This window comes from Callithrix jacchus, chromosome 3 (assembly GCF_049354715.1).
Source record: "Callithrix jacchus isolate 240 chromosome 3, calJac240_pri, whole genome shotgun sequence".
Taxonomy (NCBI): domain Eukaryota; kingdom Metazoa; phylum Chordata; class Mammalia; order Primates; family Cebidae; genus Callithrix; species Callithrix jacchus.
This window is the reverse complement of record NC_133504.1, coordinates 28956910-28984164: the sequence shown is the minus strand read 5'-3', so window position 1 is coordinate 28984164 and position 27255 is coordinate 28956910. Positions and strand designations below refer to the sequence as shown.

Sequence of the window (27255 nt, the reverse complement as noted above, 5' to 3'; positions counted from 1 at the left end):
TTAGGTCTTTATTTAATGCTGTGTTAATTTTTTAATGATGTAAGATAAGGGTCAAATTCCATTCTTGTACATGTGGATATCCAATTTCCCCAACACCATTTGTTAAATATTTAGCTAAATATTTTAATGCAGCATTTCTGCTAATTTTTCTGACTTTTATTATGGCTTATGTTGGTCCTGCCTACAGGTTACATTATAGATTATTTTTTAAATTTACAATTTGTTTTCTGTTTGAAAATGGATTTTTTATGTAAATTTATAAAAGTACAGTTTCACTGGATATAGTTGGCTGCACATTCACCTTTGTTATAAATCAAAGCTTGCAAAAATACCTTCATTTCAAATATTTTTAATGTACAGTTTTGGACATTAAGTTATGAAAAGTGATTTAATGAGCACTAAAAATTTGATGTTAATACCCATAGAAAATGAATGAACAAAGAAATATTCATAAAATGAAGCTGCTCAAGATGATTTCTCAAGGCAGTTTTCCCAAATTCTTGGATACCTCTCATGTAATAAAATGTATCTTAAAAGTATTACAAACACTGTGAAGTCTATTCATTTACTTTTTAAACAAGTAAAATTCTGAAAGGCACGTCTCATACCATGCAATAAAAATAGAACTATATACAGCTTATTATATGAATATAAACACATGGCTGTTATATAAATAAGTTAAATTAATCTGTATCATTTATAAATTTTATAAATCATGGCAATTGCAACTCTTTTATTTTTTGAGATAGAGTCTTGCTCTGTGGCCCAGGCTGGATTGCAATGGCACAATCTTGGCTCACTGCAAATTTCTCTGCCCAGTTCAAACAATTCTTGTGCTTTAGCCTCCTGAGTAGCAGGGATTACAGGTGCTCATCACCTCACCTGGCTAATTTTTATATTTTTGTTAGGGACAGCGTTTCACCATGTTGTTCAGACTGGTCTTGAACTTCTGAGCTCAAGTGATTCACCTGCCTCAGCCTCCCAATGTGCTGGGATTACAGGCGTGAGCCACCATGACTTGCCTGAAGTTCTTTTGATTTGAATAATATGAGAGCATTTCAATGTTATAAAATATGTTAATTTGATAAATAATAGGTCAAAATTTTTTAAAACACTGTCTCAAAATTTTCACAAATACTGAGTGAATTAGAATTCAATGTATATGTTTAGTGATAAACAATTGAATAATTAGGAGTAAAAGGATATTTTTAAAAAATACAATGAATAGAAAAAAACTAGTATTTCCTGAGTGCCTACACTATATTAGGTTCTGTGCCAAGCTTCTCTAATCTCCTCAGCACCCTACAGAGGTCAGTACTAGAATTATCAAAGAAATTGAAGTTGAGAAAGAATTGAGTAACCTATCTAACATTACATGAGAGGGATCTGACATTTGGCAGAACTAATTACTAAATTTTTCTTTAGTTATAGGGAATTTTATTTCTCTAAAATTCAAAATAACCAAAAATTAAGCAAGACTAGAGGTATTCAAATAAAAACAAATATATTAAAATATAGCATATTTTAGAAAACCAGAAACTTTACTGTGGGACCAAAATAAACAACACATCATGAACCAAAATGTAAAAGTATAGGGTTATAAATAATCAGTTCTCAAATTAATGTATAGTAATTCCAAATAAACTTCCAATAGATTTTTGTTTTGTGCTAGACCAAATTTTTCTAGAGTTTATCTTAAAAATAAAATAGTTGGTATAACCATGACAAATTCACAAATAATAGTAATGCAGGGTATTGGATTGCACTATAAGATAGTAGAAAAATATTATGAAGCATCAGTAATTCAATGTCAAAAAGTCTTCTGTATCAATGGACAAACTAAAAAGACCAGAATTATGCCTGAGGGCATAGGAAACTTCTGTCATACACTTATAAGGATCATTTTTCAAATAAATTGGGAAAATTGATTTTTTCAGTAAATAATATTTAAATCATTTTAAAGGATATGTGAAAATTAAACAACTTTTACTTCATATTGCATATTTTCTAAGGAAAACAGTGTTTTTCTTTCTGAAAATGATAGGTTGAATACATGAGTTGAAAATAAGAAAATTTAAAATAACTTGTTCAGATTATCCACATAAAATTAGTTTTATAAAAATACAAAATGCATAAATAAAAATGAAATTGGAGACTATAATAACACATAAGGATGAGGTACCATTGGGTTATGCGTATGTAGAGAGCTGTTATAAACCAATAACTAAAGATTCACCCCACAGCAGAAAATGGCTGAGAAAGTAGAAAATTTATTGAAGTAGGATATCAATGCAAGTAGATATTCAGTTAATATATAAAGTTGTTTAATCTTATTCTTTATCAGATAAATGTTATTTAAACTAACAAAAAAATTGTCATGTTTCACCTGTCATATTAGTAAAGATGGAACTGAATGTTAATATCAAGTGATCATAAAGATAACAACTCCTCAAAGTAGAAATTAAAATAATCTTTTTGAAGAACATTGGATAATTTGCATTACACTTTACAAACTGTATCTGCACTTTTGCCCAGGTATTTATCCCAGAACAACTATCTGAGTGTGCACAAAGGTAGATGTTTATTAAAATAATAAAAATTGGAAACAAAATAAATTTTGAAAACTTAAAGAAAATTCTGATTTGAGAAAATGTTTTACAATATATCATAAAAATTTTAAGGCAGATCAAAAGTCAGTGGTATGAGAATGTCCAAATTTTAAATTATGTACATTAGAAACAAATTTATGGAAGAATATATATCAAATTGATGCTTATTTCTACCTGCTGAGTATGCAAATAGTTTTTATTTCTTTTTTTTCCTTTAAAAAATTATCTGCTTTAAGCATATGTTATTTCGGGCAGGAGAAAAATATTCTCTTTAAAAAATACAGTCATTGTTGGACAATAATGTGAATGTACTTAATGCATAGAACAGAACACATAAATACGATTAAAATGGTAAATTTTATATTGTGCACACATAATTATACCACAATTAAAAGTGAGAATTTCAGTTCACATGTATGTCTTTCTTGGATTGAGCCTCCAAAGGTACAGATGTATTTCTGTTGAATTTAAGGCTATTCTTGATGTTGCATAGTTCATGCTGGCAGCAATACAGAATGTGCAGCTAGGAGGGTAGCTGTGTTGAGCTGATAGAAGTGCATATTATTGATTCTTGCATCCCTTAGAATCGACTAGCCTTTGAACAAGGGCAGATTGCTTATGTCTTGAATAGACTTAACATTTTCTCTTTTTCTATATAACCCATTTAGAAACTACTATTTTTTGCAAATATTTCTTTTTAACCACTCACCTATGATTTACAGAGTCAATTCACAATAATATGTTCATATTGGCAAAGACATTGCTTAAATTTAGCAATTACTACATAAATACATTTTTATTCTATTAAAATAGATGTATCTTTTGATGTGTGAAATCAATTCTTGCTATTATAAACATAACCTAGTAATATAATGTCTAAACTCTAAAAAATAACTGAAATAATACAATTTTTGATGGACTTTAGGAAAGCTCAGATCTTGTTGGGAGATCCAGGCATGACTGAAGAGATGGTAGCATTTAATAAAGATTTTGAGTGATATGAAGAATTTCAAGGGACAGGGAATGGGAAAGTAGAATCTAGGTAGAGTTTTTCACTTTAAGTAAAGGAATGGGAATAGACGCTGAGATTGGGATAATTTGCCAGAGCACAAAAGCAAGAAGTTAGGGATGAGTGGAATGAAGCTTATGTGCTTGAGATAATGAACAATGAGACAGCAAAGTTGGGTTATGACTAGAGTCATTGATTACAAAACCTTGATGGGAAGCAAACTGTATTGAGATTACCATGGCCACAAAGTGTAGGAAGAAATGGAGGAGTAAAATTATAAGCTAAAACACATCTTATGAAACTATTGTATTATATTCAGAAAAAGAAGCACAGCCAGCATTAACAGTGAAAAAAAAAAGAGGGAGGAGTATCTTTAGGATATTATAGAATATTATCTATACAAGTTGGCAATTAAATAGATGTAGGGGTATAGTAGGAATTTAGGAAAAAGAAGTGTCAGTCCATTAATGCTGCTATAACAAAGCACCTCAGACTAAGTAACTTATGGACAATAGAAATTTATTCCTCACAGAGGTAGAGGTTGAGAATCCTAAGATCAAGGTGTCTGTAAATTCAGGTATCTGGTTAGTTCTCATTCTCTGCTTCTTCTTGCATTCCCACTTGGTTGAAGTGGTGGAAGGGACAAAGAAATAAAAGAACGAACTTGTCTTCTCAAGCCCTTTTATAAGGGCAGTAATCCCATTTGTAAGGGCAGAGCCCTCCTGGCTTAATCAGCTTCCAGTGGCCACTTCTTAATGCCATCATTTTGGAATTTAAGTTCCAACATATGAGTTTTGGAGGGACATATACATTCAAACCATAGTGAGAGGTATAAAATATATTCTGATAAATAGTGTGTGATGATTCATAAAAATTTCAAAGCCAGATGTTATCAAAAAGGTTTGAGCAGAAAAATAATATTAATAGGATAATTCAACTCCTGGTTTCCACCTATCATAATGAATCTCTGAGAAAAGTTAGGGTCTACCTGAGGCACACAACTATTCTTTTGTAAGTCGAGTATTTGAACCAAGCTTCCAAATTCTACTGCCTATTCTTCTTTAGATTTTTCTCATTCATTACTTTTACATGTTGACTTTCTCATGAAACTTTAAAATCAAACTGTTTGTATGTTTGAGAACATAGATGGAATAAGGAAATGGAGTAATACTTTACGTATTTTTTTCAGGATTTATATTGTGAGGAATGTCTGAATATATACCATGAAAATAATAATACATTACAGTCTTAACAGTGCTTTGGGATTACCTGAGTGTTTTTCTCCACATCATTCAGTTAGTCTTGTGAGTTAATTCTGGTGAGATAAGCCTGATATGGTAACCTCTAGTTTACAGTAGTAAGATTCACTCAACCTCCAAATGTTTAAGTAAACCAGAACACTGAAAACTTAGAACTTGAACCCTGGTCTTCTGACTCCCAATCGAGAAATACTTCCAGATGTAGAAAAAAATGTATTTTTTCCCATAACATGATACAATTTCAGAGCTGAACGAAACCTTAATGATCAGTTATTCCACAGACTGGCATAAATTTCTGGAAAAAACATACAGTAAATATATTTGTTTTTGCAGGCTATACAGGATTTGTCACAAATCCTGATTTCTAACACTGTAGCATTGAAACAGACATAAACAATGTGTGGTAAAGGAATGGTTCTGATAGAAATTTTATGGAAACAAGCTGCAAGCAGAATTTGACCCAAGGTCTATAGTTTATTGATCCTTGATTTACTCTTTCTCAGCCTTATTTCTGAGTGGGTCGTGGCGGGGGGGAACCCTATCATCACTCTAGAAAATTTATTAGATTTCTCCAAGCTTCTTCTGGCTGTAGCATGGCAATCTATTTTTATTTTGCTGTTTTGATTCCAATATCCCTCTCTAAAGAGCCATGTAAAAATATCAGTCTAATTGACAAGGTTTGCACATTCTCTATCCTCAGCCTTATAACGTGTGGTGCAAATATTTTGCTAATTGGCCTTTTTTAGTGGTGCTCATGGAATTTGTTTAGGTAGTCAATAATGTCTTATTTGTGCTGAAAAAAAGTTCATTGATTATATCTTTCTCTTGAGACTTGTAGACATCCAGTCCCTTGAACTGTTAATCTGCCTTTCTTCATAATTCTTCCCTCTGCAGCATTGTAAAACAAAGTCTTTAATAAGCACAATTGGCAGCAATTGCATCTATTCAGCTTTGCAACTTAGAATCATAACAGATCATAAGAAATCTTAAAATTGTTCCCTCAATCTCATACTCCAAGGGAGCTATAATTAATTTTGAGTTGTTACTTACACTTACATCAAAAATAAAATATTTATACAGTTGTGTTATTTTTTTTTATTTGATCATTCTTTGGGGTAAGACGTAATATGTTTACCTAAAATAACATAATGTAAAACAACCAGATACTTTCCAAGTGTGTTTGATTTGTTATTCAAGTATGAATTCTGCTAGCAATCTTAGTCAAAGGCCAAAATTTTACTACTATGGTCAGAGCCTTAAGATCTGATTTTTAGAAAACTTGTCTTTATTACATTTTCTGCTTTTAAAGGACTCTGTGTTTTATGTTAACGTCAGACCAGTTACATTCCTCCAGAGTGCTTGGTGTTTAAACTAGAAGATTAAAAGCAAGATAGAAAAATTTTCTGCTTAGAGTTATCCCCATCCAATTGTGTGTGAGTGTGTGTGTCCAATTTGTGTGTGTGTGTATTTCAAGACATCAAATATTAACTACTGTTTTGCAGTCCAAACATACTTTTTAATTTTGAATGAAATTGATAATACACATAGTTCTAATTTAGCTTTTTTTTTTCTCATCAAGAAGACAGTAAAACTATTAGCACATCATTATAAAAATTATAAACTTTCAATCTAAGAGGGAAGCCAGAAAATGAGCCTTGGGGGATTTCTGTGTCTATATTCAAATTTTGCTCTCTCTGCTATAATAAATGAGTTCTTACATAATCAAATAGAGTTGATACCTTGGTGGTTCATATAGGGAAAATATAAATGCAAAATTAAATGTAATATCAGGCAGTGGTAGTATTCTCTATTTGTAGAAGACATAAAGTAAACAAAAAGTTAAAGGAAAAAATAGATACTATTTCCCAGTTATATCCTGAGTATAATCTAACTCGTTGGTATTTAGAGATGAAGGAGAAAGTATTTTGTGAAGTTCATAAACATAAATTCGACACTAAAGCATTTTGATAATCAAGTGTTGAGGATTATTGGGAAAACATCATCAATGCTTTGTCTTTGGATATTTAAAAAATTTTTGTAAACATTAAGCAATGGAACATTACAATAAGGCAAAGAAAAAGAAAAACAGAAAAAAAGATAAACTGCAAAGAAGGAAGATAAAAACAAGTAAACAATTCTATTAAAACCAATTTATGGCTGGGTGCAGTGGCTCACTCCTGTAATCCCAGCACTTTCGGAGACCAAGGTGGGCGGATAACCTGAGGTCAGGAGTTCAGGACCAGCATGACCAAAATTTCAAAACCCCCTCTGCTACTAAAAATACAAAAATTAACTGAACATGGTGGCAGGCACCTGTAATCCCAGCTATTCTGGAGGCTGAGGGACAAGAATTGCCTGAACCTGGGAGGCAGAGGTTGCTGTAAACTGATACTGTGCCACTGCACTCCAGCCTGGGTGAAAAGAGCAAAACTCCGTCTCCAAAAACAAAACAAAACAAAGCAAACAAAAACAAAGAAAACCCAACTTATTCCACAACTTAGTGCACTACATTTAAAAAAATTGTACTCCTAATTTTCTTATCCGTGGCAGATTTCTTCCTTTGTTACTAGGAAAGTACATGTTAGTCTATATGGACATTTGAAACCAACTTTGGTGTACAGTTTCATCAGTGATGACTGTGGTAACTAGATATGAGATGTAATGAGAAATATTTATAGTTAATCTGTGTCATTTGGGGTAGAAGTAAGTTCATTCAGTATTGATTTGCTATAATTAGTGCTTACCTTTCTATTAAATATTGTGTTCAAAAAAGGGGAGAAGCATATATTTTTCCAGCACAGAATTGGTAGTACTTTTCTGGAATATGGCTTCAGTATTGACTGGTTATGTTTTTATTTTACTTCTTTCCTTCCTCTCTCCCTTTCTTCTTTCTTTTATTTCTTCCTTCCTTTGTTATCTTTTGAGACTTCTCTCATATTCAGCCTTTTGTATTTTCACAAAAGGGACTTTTGAATATTGCTACAAACTATAGTTTTGTACTAGGAGCATTTCAAATATTCATAAGTTGTTGCTTTTGGCCAAAGTCCATCACGGTTTCTAGAGTAGAGCACTGGCTCACTATGAGCCTTAAGCATCTCAGATGTTTTAAGCACAATAGAGTTAATGAGTCTTTGAATGTGAAAAACATCCAAATGAATTTCATTGCCTCAGATAAGCACGTTTCTCATGTAAGTTTGCCTTTACTTTGGTGTAATCAACTAAAAAAAAAAAAGAGTTAACTGTTTGAAAAGTAAAGTCCTTTTATAAAGCAGTAACAATTCTTTCCAAGAATTGTTCTTAAGTTATTTTTACACAACAGCATCATTTCAAACAAAGCACAGAATTAGGGTCATGTACAAGATGCTCTAATTTGAAAGGTCTTTGGATATGTATTTTTGGATCTAGAGAAACATAGTGACATCTGCCTTTGATTATCATTAGATGGATAAATTCTAATTCTAGGACTGTGTTTAAAACATTGCAACATACACAATGATATTATATGTTCTGGAAATATGACACACAGTGGTTATTTTTAACATAATTATAGATGTTTGACAGGTTGTCTTTGAAATAAATTATTTTTAAAAAGATTTTCATGGAAAAATTAGAATTCTTCACGGTTCAAGCCATGTTTATATTAGGAAAAGTCAAAAAAACTACTTGAATAAAAATTTCTATTTGCTTTACAATTGTCAAGATTGTCATGATGAACTTTACAGAAACTTTGGGTTAATTGCTAAAATATCTAATTTGTTCAACTACTCATATTGTACTTCTTCTGACATTGTTAAACAGTTAAAGAGAATGAGAAAACATGGTGTTTTTTCATCAATCAATAATGAATCCATATTTTAGAAAAGTACTACCAATTTTGCTTGTTCAGAAAAAAAATTAGGATAATTATAATATAGGAAAAGAATTAGCAATACATTCATTTTTACTGTAGACCAGGGCTCCTTACCTCTAGGAATCAAATCACTGTCTGTAGATACAATCATTTTTACTCTGTTGCTTATTTATCTCCATTTTTCAGATTGTTTTAAATTTTACAACGATGGATCTATACAAGAGTAGTTTGTGCTGGTATGACTACATTGAAGTAAGAGATGGGTACTGGAGGAAATCACCTCTCCTTGGTAAGGGATCTTTTACCTTTTATGTGGCTATGTGTCTAATCTGTCCTGTCCAAAGAAAATCAACCAATTCTTTCAAGAGTCATCTTAGAGTTAAAAAATATATGTGACTAACATTATTTTTATTTTAATTATACTTTTTTCTACCATTCCCTAAATACTCAAAGACAGACAAATGGATAAATGCATGGACTGATTAATTAATTTGAGCTAGCTTAAGTTACAAGGTAACTTAATACCTGGATTTAAACATAATGATTTAGACTAGTTTTCTCATGTATTGTGCCTATCATGAGTATTTTTCACAATATTTCTGTATTTTTGCCTTAAGAATAAGTTTTGATTAAAAAAAACTGTGGGTATATATATATATATATAGTGTGTTTATGTGTTTTGTTTTTGTTTTGTTGCTAAGCCAGTAGGGTAAGCTATTAGGTACATGTTTGGTAGCTGGCTTCCTATGCCAAGCATATCAGCATATCATCTCTTAATGTAGACATCACAATTTTGCTTCTCAGAGAGCTTTTTGTGGCTGAGAAGAGACACTAGGAGTTTGTGTCTTAAATTGTAGCTTAGATTTGGTGCTCATGAAAGTCTGTTGCCAACGTTTAACCACAGACCACGCTATTAACTTGCATAGGCAGTTTACTGTTGCCCTCTGTTTTACTTAAAGGTGAGAGCTGTTTGAAGCATGCAAACATCTACTTTACACTGATTCTTTTTGAGAGTGTGACTTTTTCTTTATTTTTAGAAGTGGTTTTTCCCGGTTGCGTTGATGAACTGTATAGCATTTTTAACGTCTAAAACCTACTGAATGGGCACAATTGTATTAAAACTGACAGCAGCCGTAGTAATTCCAAGAGATATGTAGAAATGTTTAAAAATAAAGAATTGAACTAATTTGGTAAGTCAGGTTAAGGAAACCGTTGTCTTCCACATTTACTTTCTTAGACTAGATAAAGCAATTTTTTACATATGTATGCACAGGCCAAAGAAAATATTTCATTAAACTCATATTGGAGAAACAAATCTAGAGCTAAAATTCTGAAAAACACTTCCTTGTAGGCACCATCAGCGTTACATGGCTCAGTGTATAATGGATGACCAGAGTGACACAGTGTAATCATGGTTTTTGTGTGAAAATCTTTCCCTACTATATCTTCCAAGACTGTGCTCCAAGAAGTGCAGCACTTAGATTGGTAGCACTGGAATCACCCAGAAAGTTGTTAGAATTATAGAAAATTGGGTCCCACTCTATATACTCTGAATTAGGGTTTGCATTTTAATAGATTTCCTAGAAATTTAGATGCACACTACAGTTTAAAACACACTGCTCTGTATTACCTGCCTCTAATTTGATTTGCAATTTAGGAAACTATGTCTTCACCTGTTAGCTGTTAGTACGAACTTGCTTTATGCAAGTTGGCTACCATTTTTCATACACTAAAACTATGTATGCCATTTCCAGAGACACATAAAAATGTATAACATTGTAATATGTTTGTAGAATTATTGCATGTGCTTTTTGTCATATTTAAGCATTTTGTAATCATGTGAAAGCTTAGAGCATAAAGGCAGACATAAGCATAAATATTTGTGGAAAGAAGAGGAAGAAAGGAAGGAATGACCGATATTATATTCATTTGTTATAATTCATATTTATAGATACAGAATTAGAAGAAATTAGAACTCATGCTCAAGTCTTCTAATAGTATTTGTTATTTTGCCTGTAACACTACATATTACAGCTTTGTAGAAGAGATGGAATGTGTTCAGGTATAAAAGATATTAAGAGTAGCCTCAGGGTTTTCCTCAGGAATTATTATTGAACCTGGCTGAATAAAGAACTCCACTTTGACTGAGAGCACATTCTTAACCAAGTCATTTCCCTGCCGTTGGCCAGGCTGACAATTTGAAACTACTTTCTTAGGGTGACTTGCACATTTTTCTGTTCCCTATTAAATAATATTCCCCACTTTGATGCATCATTTGATCTTTTTTAAATACTGTTTTTGAGGAACCATCTTACTTCTATATACGGTAATGAAACTGACTTAGTTACTTTGAGGCTGATGGTCAAATACTTTATAAATAGATAAGAAGATACTGTTTTGTTGCTCTACCATTAGTAAGTAAATATTAAGACCTAGTTGTGGCTGCAATCACGTGGAATAGAAATGTGAACTAAATCAGCGTTTACATATTATTTGTGGCTAGTATGAAAAGAAAGTAGACTATAGAGTCCTACTTAGGAGTTTCTCTTTATTCTTTTATTTCTTTTAGGTAGATTCTGTGGGGACAAAGTACCTGAAGTTCTTACTTCTACAGACAGCAGAATGTGGATTGAGTTTCGTAGCAGCAGTAATTGGGTAGGAAAAGGCTTTGCAGCTGTCTATGAAGGCAAGTCACATTGAATTTTGGACAGTAGTTCATCTTATATCTCAACAGAAATGTTCGTTTCTTCATTTCATTACAATGACATTGTGACCATATTTTTAAATTATGAATTTTTCTGAATCTGTATTTTAATATTCATATTGATAATTTTAACAAAAATACTCAGTAAATTTAAATTGTGAGAACAACCTGTTTTCTGATATCAGTGACATAATAATATCTGAATGTGCTCAGGATGCGTGGGGAAAAAAGCAACTGGTGCAAGCACTCTTAAAGTTTCATTGTTTCACGATAGTTTTAAAATGTTATGAAGAAATTATCATTTTCCATTGTACTGATTTTCTGTCTGTTTGGTCCCTGTATTCCTGAAATACTTTTTATTAGAGGAAATTGCACAGAAAGTAATTGTGCCGATTTCTGGGTCATGCTTTATCTAAATAAGAGAGTCAGCATTAGAGGAAGGACTTATTAAATACTTTGTTTTATGCTTCTCTAAAACAATAAACTGGCATTGTGTTTTCTTGGCTTTAAAATAAGCTCCTTTCTTGCCAGGTTGTGGGTGGAGGAGACACTTCCTAGTACAGCAATTTAAGTAATTTTGAAGACAGAAGATTTCTGCTTCCTTTAAACATTTAAGTAAACTGAAGCTTTTTGTTTTAAGGATTAACTGCTTAGCAGTGAAGAGGATTATTTAGAGTGAGACACAGACACTGTACACAAGACACTAACTCACTGCCACAGCCTGAGTGAATTCTGTTCAGGATGAGGCTCCTTTTCTGATGAGTTATTTTACCTGAGTTTGAAAGACCAAAGGAAGCAACTCAGAGAATCACATAACAAACTCAGAGAGAATAAATTCACAAAGCCACTAAATGTTTTTAAAGGTTAAAAAATATGTTTTTGTTAAGACAGGATTAAAAACTATCTATTCCTTGGACATTATCTGATATTGGTAGTTATTTGACTAAGTTTTTTTTTTAATCTTATAAATATCTACTACATTAAACCAGTCAACTTTGATTTTTATTGCCTGGTCTTTATGTAGTGAGCTACAGGACCTGAACTTAAATTTTAACATAGAAGACAATGAAAACGAAATGGCATGTCTAGGCTTAGTTATTTGTTTTTTGCTTTCTTCAGCAATCTGTGGAGGTGAGATACGTAAAAATGAAGGACAGATTCAGTCTCCTAATTATCCTGATGACTATCGCCCGATGAAAGAATGTGTGTGGAAAATAACAGTGTCTGAGGGCTATCACGTCGGACTGACCTTTCAGTCCTTTGAGGTAAAGTCTTCCTGGTGCATATTCTCCATAAATGACAATGGCATTTAAGAGAATACTCATTAAATCAGCAAAGAAACAGTGAATCAGCTTTTTAATCAGCAAAGAAGTAAAGGATTACTCATAAAATGCAACATCAAGAGCAAAAGGTTTTGTTTTTCTTCTTTCCTAGTTCGCAGACATTTTCAAGAAGATTAAAGTGAGTTTACATTATCTGTGCTATTTGAATTAGAATGTTTGAAGTACTGACAATAGTTTCTTTTGACAAATGCACAGGCTTATTTCACAAGACTGCTGAGAAGGTCCATTAAGTAACAGAACTTTTGTTTCTCATCTAAATTAAGAGGTAAAAAGGTAGACAGTCTTTTTTGTAAGAATAACAAAATATTTTTCACCTTTTTTACCGTTACACAGATAATTGTTTATACCAAAAATAGGGATTTTAAGTGCCCTTATGAATTTCAACTTCCTTAAAACTATTTGTCAGGGAGATCAGCAGCATCGTTGTGTTATTAGATGAAAAGCCAGAAGAAACAAAAGCTAATCAGAATTTTTGGATCAAAGTCTGGGTCCAGAACTACCCAACTGGCTCATGAGTCATTTTTATGGGATGAGCGGGACTGAGTTAAGGATTTAAAGCTAAGAAATAGAGGAATGTGTCAGAAATTCCAGAGTATGTTTAAATCAAAGGGTCGGTCTAGAAATTGAGAGCCCAAGCTGAAGTGGAGAGGAACGTTGAGATGCTGGTGGTAGGTCCTAGCAAGGGTTGGAAATTTAGATGTGTGATTGGAGATGGAGTCTTTACTGATTAGAAGACTAATTCACCAGTGATCAGAAGGCAGTAATGTCCCTTATTACCCAGTGGGTAGTAATGAGCACTAGGAGCACTATGTACTGAGGACAGTGACCATGGTCATGGTCGTGTGTCTGTAGGACAGGAGGAGCACCAGGAGGATGGAGGCATTGCCAGTAAACCCAGAGAGTCTCTCATCCTCATCTGCAAGCCTGTGTGTCCTGTTTCTTCAGTACTTGTCTCTGTCCCCTTGCATGTACCATTTAACTTCCCAGACAGATTTCCGTTTATTGTCAAAAAAGATATACTTTCAACTTTAATCATTATGTTATATTTTATGCTTCTGACCTTTTTTCTTTTTTTTTTTTGCATTTTTGGAAACTTTGGTTCTGCCATTATTTGATTGACAGTTGAACTCTGTTATTTTAATGGGACTAATAAGTTTGCAAATGCTGTTCAAATAGACCAGTTTATTGTTGATAGTGAACTAAAAATGAGTAAAAAAAATTCACCCATGATTTGGACAAAAAGGTTCATAAACATTATCTACCCAGTGTCTGTATTTGCTGTGTTTTGTGACATTTCAGGAATTAAGAGATTAACTATCTTTTAATACATAATTCAGTTTTTTGTGGATTTCTATTATAGATGCCAGAAAATGTATTTATTCTGTCAACCTGAAAACTGATGCATGAAATTGCTAGCTTAGTTGATTTGCAGTTTTTTTTTAATTTATCAATGCAATAGAAGTGATAGTCCTCAAAAATAAGATAGCATAAGGACAAAGGGAAAAGATTTGCATCTTAGGCAATTAGAACCATACCTGACACATAGTAGTCATTTAATAAATACTTGCTTACTGAGTGAATGAATCAGTAATTACTATGCTTAATGACTTGGGAAAAGTCATGTCATAGGATGGCTGACAGTACATTTTATTTATTGTTTCTAGTTTCCTGTCCTATCTTCATATTACTTTATTCCTTTATATTTCTGCCTCCCTCATGTTTTGATGTCTGATAGACCTCTCAACTTTAAATGGCCAAACCAGAACCATTGGTTATTTTGTCTTACTCACTAAACCCACTCTTCTTTAATTTATTTCAGCACTATTTCAGTACTTTTTCTCACCACTTACCCAACAAAAATCGTTAATTCTACCTTTTCTCTTAAGCTCTTCAGCCAGTCTATCAGCATATTTCAGTTGCTTTGTTTTCAAACTATACCCCATACACAATGACTTTACACCACCATTTCCACATCCTCCCTTTCCTTGGAACACATAGTGAGAGCCTCAGGTTTCTACTCCTGCTCTGCTTCTTCAGTACTTGTCTCTGTCCCCTTGCATGTACCATTTAACTTCCCAGACAGATTTCAGTTTATTGCCAAAAAAGATATACTTTCAACTTAAATCATTATGCTGTATTTTATGCTCCTGACCTTTTTTCTTTTTTTGCATATTTGGAAACTTTGGTTCTGCCATTATTTGATTGACAGTTGAACTCTGTTATTTTAATGGACTAATACGTTTGCAAATACTGTTCAAATAGACCAGTTTATTGTTGATAGTGAACTAAAAATGAGTAAAAAAAATTTCACCCATGATTTGGACAAAAAGGTTCATAAACATTATCTACCCAGTGTCTGTATTTGCTGTGTTTTGTGACATGGGACCATGCTTCACCTCACAACCAGAGTGTTGCATTTATAATGTATTATGACACTACTCTACTTACAGGGAGTTTCAGTCACACCTAAAATAACATCTGGACTCTATTATCATGGGCCATGGCACGTGTGATTTGGTCTTTGACTCCTTCTTACTCCCTCTGTGTCAGCTCTTCTCACCCTCTTTTTTGTCCTCAGAAACACCAAGCTCACTCCCACATCACAGCATTTGCCATTGATGTTCCTCTGCCCAGGTCTTTGCTTTTATGCTATTACTTTATTTGGATTTCTGCTTAATTACTGCCTTTTTAAAAAGTTCTTGTCTGATAACACTACTTAAAATATTTTCTGACCTATGATTATCTCTAAATCATCACTCTGTTTTATTTTTAGTTAACTGCACTTCTAACTACTGGAATTTATACAGATCTGTTTAACTACATGTTTATTATCTGTCTCTCTCACTAGAATAAGACCACTAGAGGGTTGGGATCTTATCTGTGTCACTGGTCATTGTATTTTCAGCAACATTGTTTGTGAGATTAATGTTTGGTAATAGGTGAGCTAAATGGATGGATGGATTATATGTAAGTCAGTGTATGAGTGTGTGATGTTTGGTGGCTGGAAATGAATATATTCTTTCTTTATTAAAGGCATGTAAATTTGCATGGAGAGGGAAACAAGCCTGGATAGATAAAAAAGATTTAGATTATGGAGTACCTGATATACTGAATTTAGACTGAATTTAGACTAGAGATGCTGAGTGTCAAGAAATTCACCAGTAACATTATTTAAAGATGCCTAATAAACATCTAAATCTTCTAGGTAAGGAAACTGAATTTATACCGTTAACCTAGTATCACACAGGTGAGTGCTAAAAGAGCATCAAAATGCAGGTACATTTGATTCTGATTTTATTTGCAAATTTGCCTACTCAGTAAAATTTTAGAAGCCTAAAATTAATATTTGCAGTACTTTCTAGGTCCTTCACAGATGTGTACAGAGCAGCAAATTTTGAGTCACCAAATGTGCATATTGCCAGCTGTGATGTGCCTTACTGAGCAAATACGTGTGTCAGATTATCCTCGTTCAGACATGTATGCATACATAGTGCTGTTGGGTGAGCGTTTAGAATTAATAAATGAACAACCTGTATTAATGCTTCTTTAAACAGAAACATATAAAACAAAATGTTGTGACTAGACTCTCACAAAAGCCCTAACCCTAGGAGCAATGAATCAGTACTTGCTAGTTCAGTATTCGGAGCAACTTAATAGATGGAACTAGTGTGAATATAAAAAATCAGCTTTATATATTTTCTTATTCGTCCTAATAGTCATTAGGTGGTTGTTTAATTTAGTCAGTTATCTGTTTATATAAATTTATTTCTGTTTACATATGTTTTCAATGTGTATATTATATATTTTATATACATTTATGCTCAAATGTATAATTAAAATGTCCTCATAAATTTCCAATATTCTGTGATTTTGCCTGACAAAATATAGTTTTTGTCACTGATTCTAGTCTTTGCCTTTATTCAAAAACAGTTTATATTTTTGTTTATTATTATTTTCTTTTATTTTATTTTTGAGATGGAGTCTCATTCTGTCGCCCAGGCTGGAGTGCAGTGGTGCCATCTTGGCTCACTGTAACCTCTGCCTTCCAGGTTGAAGCGATTCTCCTGTCTCAGCCTCCCGAGTAGCTGGGACTACAGGTGCATGCCACTGTGCCTGGCTAATTTTTTGTATTTTTAGTAGAGACAGGGTTTCACTGTGTTAGCTAGGATGGTCTCTATATTGTAACCTCATGTTCCGCCCACCTCAGCCTCCCAATGTGCTGGGATTACAGGCTGAGCCATTGTGCTTTATGTTACTGTATTCCTCTTCAGATATAAAGACCATTAAGAAAAGCTTGTCTATCATGCTGTTGAAATCTACTTTAAAGAACTTTTTAGCTAAAGACTACCCTAAAGAACTACTCTAAAAACTGAAGAACTTCTTAGTCATCATTCATGCTTCTATGTGAATTTATGCCATGGCTTTACCTTTGCCAATGCCATTTGCATTTTCATGAAAGTGCAAAAATAAAGTCTACACACCTTTGCCAATGAATTTCAGGAATCTTTGAGCAGGAAGGAACATTATTTGTTGGGTAATAGAATCTTGATGTTTCTATAATTATACCATTTGGGAAGTACCTAAACTTTATATGGTTAAACACTAATTCCAAAGGTGATGGTATTAGCATGGGGTCTTTGGGAAATAATCAGTCATGAGAGTGGAGCCCTTATGGATGGGCTGTGCTCCTATAAAAGAGGCCTAGGGTCCAGACATGGTGGTGCATCTCTGTAATCCCAGAACTTTGAGAGGCCATGTTGGGTGGATCACCTGAGGTAAGGAGTTCAAGACCAGCCTGGCCAACAGCAAGGTGAAATCCCATCTCTACTAAATACACAAAATTAGTTGAGTGTGGTGGTGCATGCCTGTAATCCCAACTACTTGGGAGGCTGGGGCAGGAGAATCACTTGAATCTGGGAGGCAGAGGTTGCAGTGACCCGAGATTGTGCCACTGTACTCCAGCCTGGGCAACAAGAGTGAAACTCTGTCTCAAAAATAAATAAATAAATAAATAAGAGAATAAGAGAATAAGAGAAGCCTAGGGAGCTTCTACCATGTGAGAGCAAAATGAAAAGGCACCACCTCTGAAGAGGGCCCTCACCAGACATGGAATCTGCTAGTGCCTTGACCTTGAACTTCTAACCTTGAAAACTATGAGAAATAAATTTCAGTTGTTTGTAAGCCACCCAATCTATGATATTTTCTCATAACATTGGAATGGACTAATACAGGAAGCTTTCTCTCCTCTGATAAGTTATTGGATACATTGTTTCTTAAGACCAATCTACTGAAGTCAGTTTATATATGAATAAAGATACCCTCTGAAAATAATTTGAAAAGCTTGTTCTCTATTTAACAGCAGAATCATTTGTTAAGAAGCTTCTAGTAATATTACTTTATTTGAGAACTTTCAGTAAATACCAAAGAAAAAAAGTCTGGAAGACTGGAAATGCTTACAGTAACAACTTCCAAGGGATGTCAACAAAGCAAAAAAGTAGTAAAATAAACTTGAAGCTTACTTTTGTTTAAATTGAACTTCCCACATACATTAGTTCAAGTGATATTAAGTTTGAGGTACTTGTCAACGTTACTACACATTCTGATTTGGTGATACGTTCCCTATGAAAACCAGAGATGATTAGTATCCTTAACTATCACAACTGCAAGCTGAAACATTCTAAATTATGTACATAGGTTTTTATCTTGGTACTTGGTAGATTGCTTGTGTAAAAGTAATTCTTTAAATCCTTTAAATTTTTAAATTAATTTATGATAAGTAAACTAGTCTTTGTGAATTAACTAAAACGCTGAGATAAGGAGTTTAAAATTAGTTAAGAATTTCCTGTTTGCCATGTACTATTTTTGGGCGCTTAGCTAAGAATACATTTTGATAATGACTACAAAACAGAAGAGTGATGTACCTCTTCCTGAATTATGATCTAGGCTATCATAGTATCTGAAAGATTAGCACTTGTTAGTGTCAATAAACTTGCCCAACTGTACACAAATGTATCACTCTGATTGAAACCAAGTCCTGGGTCTGTACATTTATGTTACCAGGTCTAGTAGTAAAGAGAAGCATCAGTATTCTGTTTATATAATATTGCGGCATTCAATTCTTTTCTTTTGTAACTGTCTTCCTTCATAGTTTCTTATTGTTTAATCATTATGTGTCAGTCAGTCAGGGTCATGTCTGTTTAATTCACCACTGTTCACATACTCTCAAGTGAATGTTATTTGGCCATAGCATATTTTCAATAAAATTATTAAATTTATGAGTAATCAAAAAATACTTGTATCATGAAGAGAAAAATGAAGTGGCAGCAGTTAAATAAACCATTCACGTGAAAATAAACCTAAGCAAGACCTACAATGTTCTTTTAACATGTTTGAACTATTTTTGAGCTGTAATTATTTATGTGTTATGTCCACTTAATATAAATATTACTGCTAATAAACATTATTAAATAAATAATAGAATTTATCTAAATCACCTTTTTATTTAGAGTTCCTTTTGTTTATACCATTATTTCCTAGACTTTATTGCATTTTTCTCATTGTAAAAATTAATTTTAGTTTTTAATGATAAATGTTCATTTGCATTGTTTTTATTAATCAGAGTTTTATTTTAACATTTCCCCAAAAGCATAAAACAGATTTACCATTGCTCCAAGTTTATGTAATTTAAAATAATATTATCTATACAAGTTGCCTCATTTTGATTGCATTAATTAGATCTGATTACATTAACTATGTTTTAAAACTACATTATAACAGTCAAGAGAGCTATATTTGATTATAATAAAATATTCATAACATAAAATTTACCATCTTAACCAGTTAAGTGCACATTTCAGTATTGTTAAGTGGATTTGAACTGTTATTCAAGCAATTTTCATAACTCTTCATCTTGCAAAGAGGAAACACTATCTCCATCACACAAAAACACCCTAATTTTTTCCTTTTTCACCTAATTCCTTACGGCAACCTCCATTCTTTCTGTCTCTATGAATTAGAGAATTTTAGGTACCTCATATAAATACTGGAGTACTGCAATATTTATTGTTTCATAACTGGCTTATTTCACTTAGCATAATGTCTTCAAGGTTCATCCACGTTGTAGCACATATTAATTTACCTTCCTTTTTAAGGTGGAATAATATTCCATTGTATGTGATAACATTTTATTTACCCTTTCATCTATCCATGAACCCATGGATTGCTTCCACCTTTTGGCTGTTGTGAAAGTGCTGCTATGAACTATATATGCAAATATCTCTACAAGACTGTGCTTTCAATTCTTTTGGGTATTTACCCAGAAGTGGTATTGCTAGATCATATAGCAATTCTATTTTTAATTTTTTAGGGAGCATGGGATACCTTTTCCTAAAAATTATTATCTAGAAATTTCTAAGTTTTCAGAGCTTTTTATAAATGACTAGATACTGTAGTAGATGCTTGTGCAATGGTATATTGATGTGGAAATTTGGTTATTCAGTGAAGGCAAGCATGTGAGTGGGTCCCAAGCCTGGGTCTAACCCCTGCCTCCAGGACTGGTTTTCCTTCAGTTTCAGAGCTCACCCCCATGTACTGACCACTAAACTCTGTACAGATTGGCAGGTTTAGAATGAGAAGTTGACCCCTTTTGGTTAAACTCATTTTAATTCTTGCTAAATAGAAATCACTCACTTTATCTATGGTTCCTCTTCATTCTGCATTAAAGATACAAGCCCTCACTTAGTAGTGAAATGTAATATGAATCCCTTCTGGCTAGTCTTTGTACATGTAGTTCTTTCTTTGTGTGTTTGGATCTACTTCTAATATCATTTATTTACTGGTTTTCTGAGAAATGTTCAGAGCTTACTATCACATTCCCCATATTCTCTATGAACATATTAGATCTGTTTACATTATAATAAACTTGCCATATTAATACATAGTTTATGCTCTGATTACCTTAAAGTGTATAATAAATCAGCATCATCTTTATTTATTATGTGTTTATGTGTGTAATTATATATGAAATTGAGTTCAGCTCCCAGTTATCTGAAATGTGTCCATGCTTTAACTCAAAGAGAAACTGCTTTTTCTTTCTCTTTTTGTTTTTTTCTTTTTTACCTTTCCCTCCCTCCCTCCCTCCCTCCCTCCCTCCCTCCCTCCCTCCCTCCCTCCCTCCCTCCCTTCCCTTCTCCTCCCTTTCCTTCCTTCCTTGTTCCTTTCTTTCTCTTCCATTCTTTCCTTCTATAAATCATGGTCTTTGTTCTTTTTCTGATGAAGCTTAAAGTTGCTGTCATAGCATCAATGAACTTGATTCACATTTTAGTTTCAACCGTATTTATTTCTGTCCATTCCTTATATTAATTGATGAAGTAATTTGATACAGCTCAAGAAAATGAGCACAAGAAATTTGTAGCTCAAGAAATTTCTGCACAAATGACACAAATAAAGTAACTAAAACGTTCATTCGTTCTCATTGCTGTCACTCGTGACGATGTAGCTAATGAAGTATAATCATAATTAATACTAATGGAGCAAATTTATTGTGCAAGCCTTGCATTTAAGATTAAACTGGAAAAATAAGTAACTGAAGACAATTTAGAAATTTTTTGAGATATCTAGAATTGCTGTAAAGAGCTAATGTATTTCCAAATATCAATTCATATACATGAGGCACATATTGTATTCTGGGCAACTCAACACCTGTGGCATTCACTATGTGAGAATATTGCTACCCCAAACACCAGACACATATTTAATATGCAAATAATATGTAATGCATAAATATGTACTAGTGAATTTAACCCTATAATTAGTTTTTACCTGTGAAATATTTACACTTTGTGTATCATATAAAATATTAAAAATTTCAATTTTTACTAAGTAACCAGTGAATACACTGTCAATTAAAATTTATTTATTTTTATTTTTTTATTGCATTTTAGGTTTTGGGGTACATGTGCAGAACATGCAAGACAGTTGCATAGGTACACACAGGGCAGTGTGTTTTGCTTCCTTTCTCCCCTTCACTCATATTTGGTATTTCTCCCCAGGCTATCCCTCCCCAGCTGCCACTCCCGCTAGCCCTCCCCTATTCCCCCCAATAGACCCCAGTGTTTAGTACTCCCCTCCCTGTGTCCATGTGTTCTCATTTTACATCACCCGCCTATGAGTGAGAATATGCAGTATTTCATTTTCTGTTCTTGTGTCAGTTTGCTGAGAATGATGTTCTCCAGATTCATCGATGTCCCTACAAACCACACAAACTCATCATTTCTGATTGCTGCATAATATTCCATGGTGTATATGTGCCACATTTTTCCAATCCAGTCTATTATCAATGGGCATTTGGGTTGATTCCAGGTCTTTGCTATTGTAAACAGTGCTGCAATGAACATTCGTGTACATGTGTCCTTATAGTAGAACGATTTATAGTCTTTTGGATATATACCCAGTAATGAGATTGCTGGGTGAAATGGAATTTCTATTTCTAAGGCCTTGAGGAATCGCCACACTGTCTTTCACAATGGTTGAACTAATTTACACTCCCACCAACAGTGCAAAAGTGTTCCTTTTTTGCCACATCCTCTCCAGCATCTGTTGTCTCCAGATTTTTTAATGATTGCCATTCTAACTGGCGTGAGATGGTATCTCAATGTGGTTTTGATTTGCATCTCTCTGATGACCAGTGACGATGAGCATTTTTTCATATGATTGTTGGCCTCATATATGTCTTCTTTCGTAAAGTATCTGTTCATATCCTTTTCCCACTTTTGAATGGGCTTGTTTGTTTTGTTCTTGTAAATCTGTTTGAGTTCTTTGTAAATTCTGGATATCAGCCCTTTGTCAGATGGGTAAACTGCAAAAATTTTTCCCATTCTGTTGGTTGCCAATTCACTCTAGTGACTGTTTCTTTTGCTGTGCAGAAGCTGTGGAGTTTGATTAGGTCCCATTTGTCTATTTTGGCTTTTGTTGCCAATGCTTTTGGTGTTTTGTTCATGAAGTCCTTGCCTACTCCTATGTCCTGGATAGTTTTGCCTAGATTTTCTTCTAGGGTTTCTATGGTGCCAGGTCTTATGTTTAAGTCTTTAATCCATCTGGAGTTAATTTTAGTGTAAGGTGTCAGGAAAGGGTCCAGTTTCTGCTTTCTGCACATGGCTAGCCAGTTTTCCCAACACCATTTGTTAAACAGGGAATCCATTCCCCCTTGCTTGTTTTTGTCAGGTTTATCAAAGATTGTATAGTTGTAGATATGCTGTGTTGCCTCCGGTGCCTCTGTTCTGTTCCATTGGTCTATATCTCTGTTTTGGTACCAGTACCATGCTGTTTTGATTACTGTAGCCTTGTAGTATAGTTTGAAATCCGGTAGTGTGATGCCCCCCTCTGTGTTCTTTTTCCTTAGAATTGACATGGCTATGTGGGCTCTCTTTTGGTTCCATATGAAGTTCATGGTGGTTTTTTCCAGTTCTGTGAAGAAAGTCAATGGTAGCTTGATGGGGATAGCATTGATTCTGTACATTTCTTTGGGCAGTATAGCCATTTTCACAATATTAATTCTTCCTAAACATGAAAATGGAATGTTTCTCCATCTATTTGTGTCCTCTCTGATTTCGTTGAGCAGTGGTTTGTAGTTCTCCTTGAAGAGGTCCCTTACGTTCCTTGTGAGTTGTATTCCAAGGTATTTTATTCTTTTTGTAGCAATTGTGAATGGCAGTTCGTTCTTGATTTGCTTTCTTTAAGTCTGTTATTGGTGTAGACGAATGCTTGTGATTTTTGCACATTGATTTTATATCCTGAGACTTTGCTGAAGTTGCTTATCAGTTTCAGGAGTTTTTGGGCTGAGGTGATGGGGTCTCCTAGGTATACTATCATGTCGTCTGCAAATAGAGACAATTTGGCTTCCACCTTTCCTATTTGAATACCCTTTATTTCTTTTTCTTGCCTGATTGCTATGGCTAGAACTTCCAGTACTATATTGAATAGGAGTGGTGAAAGAGGGCATCCTTGTCTAGTGCCAGATTTCAAAGGGAATGCTTCCAGTTTGTGCCCATTCAGTATGATATTGGCTGTTGGTTTGTCATAAATAGCTTTTATTACTTAGAGATACGTTGCATCGATACCGAGTTTATTGAGGGTTTTTAGCATAAAGGGCTGTTGAATTTTGTCAAAGGCCTTCTCTGCGTCAATTGAGATAATCATGTGGTTTTTGTTTTTGGTTCTGTTTATGTGGTGAATTATGTTGATAGACTTGCGTATGCTGAACCAGCCTTGCATCCCCGGGATGAATTCTACTTGATCATGATGAATAAGTTTTTTTGTTTGCTGTTGCAATCGGCTTGCCAATATTTTATTGAAGATTTTTGCATCTATGTTCATCATGGATATTGGCTGGAAGTTTTCTTTTCTTGTTGGGTCTCTGCTGGATTTTGGTATCAGAATGATGTTGGTCTCATAAAATGATTTGGGAAGGCTTCCCTCTTTTTGGATTGTTTGAAATAGTTTTAGAAGGAATGGTACCAGCTCCTCGTTGTGTGTCTGGTAGAATACAGCTGTGAATCCGTCTGGACCTGGGCTTTTTTTTGTGTGGTAGGCTCTTAATTGCTGCCTCGACTTCTGACCTTGTTATTGGTCTATTCATAGTTTCAGCTTCCTCCTGGTTTAGGCTTGGGAGGACACAGGAGTCCAGGAATTTATTCATTTCTTCCAGGTTTACTAGTTTATGTGCATAGAGTTGTTTGTAATATTCTCTGATGATGGTTTGAATTTCTGTGGAGTCTGTGGTGATGTCCCCTTTATCATTTTTTATTGCATCTATTTGTTTGTTCTCTCTTTTATTTTTAATCAATCTGGCTAGTGGTCTGTCTATTTTGTTGATCTTTTCAAAAAACCAGCTCTTGGATTTATTGATTTTTTGAAGGGTTTTTCGTGTCTCAATCTCCTTCAGTTCAGCTCTGATCTTAGTTATTTCTTGTCTTCTGCTGGGTTTTGAGTGATTTTGATCTTGCTCCTGTAGCTCTTTCAATTTTGACGATAGGGTGTCAATTTTGGATCTCTCCATTCTCCTCATATGGGCACTTATTGCTATATACTTTCCTCTAGAGACTGCTTTAAATGTGTCCCAGAGGTTCTGGCATGTTGTGTCTTCATTCTCATTGGTTTCGAAGAACTTCTTTATTTCTGTCTTCATTTCATTGTTTACCCAGTCAACATTCAAGAGCCAGTTTTTCAGTTTCCATGAAGCTCTGCGCTTCTGGGTTGGTTTCTGTATTCTGAGTTCTAACTTGATTGCACTATGGTCTGAGAGGCTGTTTGTTATGATTTCAGTTGTTTTGCTTTGTTGAGCAGTGCTTTACTTCCAATTACGTGGTCAATTTTAGAGTAGGTATGATGTGGTGCTGAGAAGAATGTATATTCTGTGGATTTGGGGTGGAGAGTTCTGTAAATGTCTATCAGGTTTGCTTGTTCCAGGCCTGAATTCAGGTTCTGAATATCGTTGTTATTCCACTGACTAAATATCCACTGTCAATATTAGACCAATCTGGTTGATCTGTCTAATATTGACAGTGGAGTGTTAAAGTCTCCCACTATTATTGTGTGGGCGTCTAAGTCTCTTTGTAGGTCATTAAGAACTTGCCTTATATATCTGGGTGCTGCTGTATTGGGTCCATATATGTTTAGGATCGTTAGCTCTTCTTGCTGTATCGATGCTTTTACCATTATGTAATGGGTTTCTTTGTCTCTTTTGATCTTTGTTGCTTTAAAGTCTATTTTATCAGAGATGACAATTGCAACTCCTGCTTTTGTTTGCTCTTCATTTGCTTGGTAAATCTTCCTCCATCCCTTTATTTTGAGCCTTTGTGTATCCTTGCATGTGAGATGGTTTTCCTAGATACAGCACACTGATGGGGTTTGGATTTTTATCCAATTTGCCAGTCTGTGTCTTTTGATTGGTGGATTTAGTCCATTTACATTTAGGGTTAATATTGTTATGTGTGAATTTGATACTGCCATTTTGATGCTAGCTGCCTGTTTTGCCCGTTAGTTTTTGTAGATTCTTCATTATGTATATGCTCTTTAGCATTTAGTGTAATTTTGGAATGGCTTCTACTGGTTGTTCCTTTCTATGTGTAGTGCCTCTTTCAGGAGCTCTTGTAAAGCAGGCCTGCTGGTGACAAAATCTCTGAGGACTTGCTTGTTTGCAAAGGATTTTATTTTTCCTTCACTTCTGAAGCTCAGTTTCGCAGGATATGAAATTCTGGGTTGAAAGTTCTTTTCTTTAAGGATGTTGAATATTGGCCCCCACTCTCTTCTGGCTTGTAGTGTTTCTGCCGAGAGATCTGCTGTGAGTCTGATGGGCTTCCCTTTGTGGGTGACCCGACCTTTCTCTCTGGCTGCCCTTAGTATTTTCTCCTTTATTTCAACCTTGTTGAATATGACGATTATGTGCCTTGGGGTTGCTCTTCTTGCAGAATATCTTTGTGGTGTTCTCTGTATTTCCTGCATTTGAGTGTTGGCCTGTCTTGCTAGGTGGGGGAAATTTTCCTGGATAATGTCCTGAAGAGTATTTTCCAGCTGGGATTCATTCTCTTCTTCACATTCTGGTACACCTATCAAACGTAGGTTAGGTCTCTTCACATAGTCCCACATTTCTTGGAGACTTTGTTCATTCCTTTTGGCGTTTTTTTCTCTGATCTTGGTTTCTCGTTTTGTTTCATTGAGTTGATCATCGACTTCAGATATTCTTTCTTCTGCTTGGTCAATTTGGCTGTTGAAACTTGTGCATGCTTCACAAAGTTCTCGTATTGTGTTTTTCAGCTCCTTTAATTCATTCATATTCTTCTCTAAGGTATCCATTCTTGTTATCATTTCCTCGAATCTTTTTTCAAATCTTTTTCAAGGTTCTTAGTTTCTTTGCATTGATTTAAAACATGTTCTTTTAGCTCACAAAAGTTTCTCATTATCAACCTTCTGATGTCTAATTCCATCATTTCATCACAGTCATTCTCCGTCCAGCTTTGTTCCCTTGCTGGTGAGGAGTTTTGGTCCTTTGTAGGAGGCGAGGTGTTCTGGTTTCGGGTGTTTTCCTCTTTTTTTTGCTGGTTTCTTCCCATCTTTGTGGATTTATCCACCTGTCGTCTGGGTAGTTGCTGACTTTTCGATTGGGTCTCTGAATGGACACCCAGATTGTTGATGAAGTATTTCTGTTACTTGGTTTTCCTTCTACCAGTCTAGCCCCTTCTCTGTACGACTGCTGAGGTCCACTCCAGGCCCTGCTTGTCTGGGGTGCACCTATAGCAGCTGCGGAACAGTGAGGGATGCTACCAGTTTCTTTTTCTGCTATCTTTGTCCCAGAATGATGCCTGCCAAATGTCAGTCTTCTGGATATAGAGGGGTCAGGGAGCTGCTTGAGGAGACAGTCTGTACTTTATATGACCTCAATTGCTGAGCTGTGAGCTCTGTTGTTCATTCAGGGCTGTTAGGCTG

The 27255-nt window shown here is 34.4% G+C and overlaps 1 protein-coding gene across 2 annotated transcripts in view; it reads left to right on the top strand.

Moving 5' to 3' along the window:
* Nucleotides 1-27255, top strand: part of TLL1 (tolloid like 1) — a 273553-nt gene that overhangs the window by 175757 nt on the left and 70541 nt on the right. For both annotated transcript variants that reach the window (XM_035292709.3, XM_035292710.3), the window contains 3 exons: nt 8914-9016; nt 11297-11413; nt 12551-12696. In XM_035292709.3, the coding sequence (XP_035148600.1) occupies nt 8914-9016; nt 11297-11413; nt 12551-12696 (366 nt within the window). The remainder of the gene's footprint in view (nt 1-8913; nt 9017-11296; nt 11414-12550; nt 12697-27255) is intronic.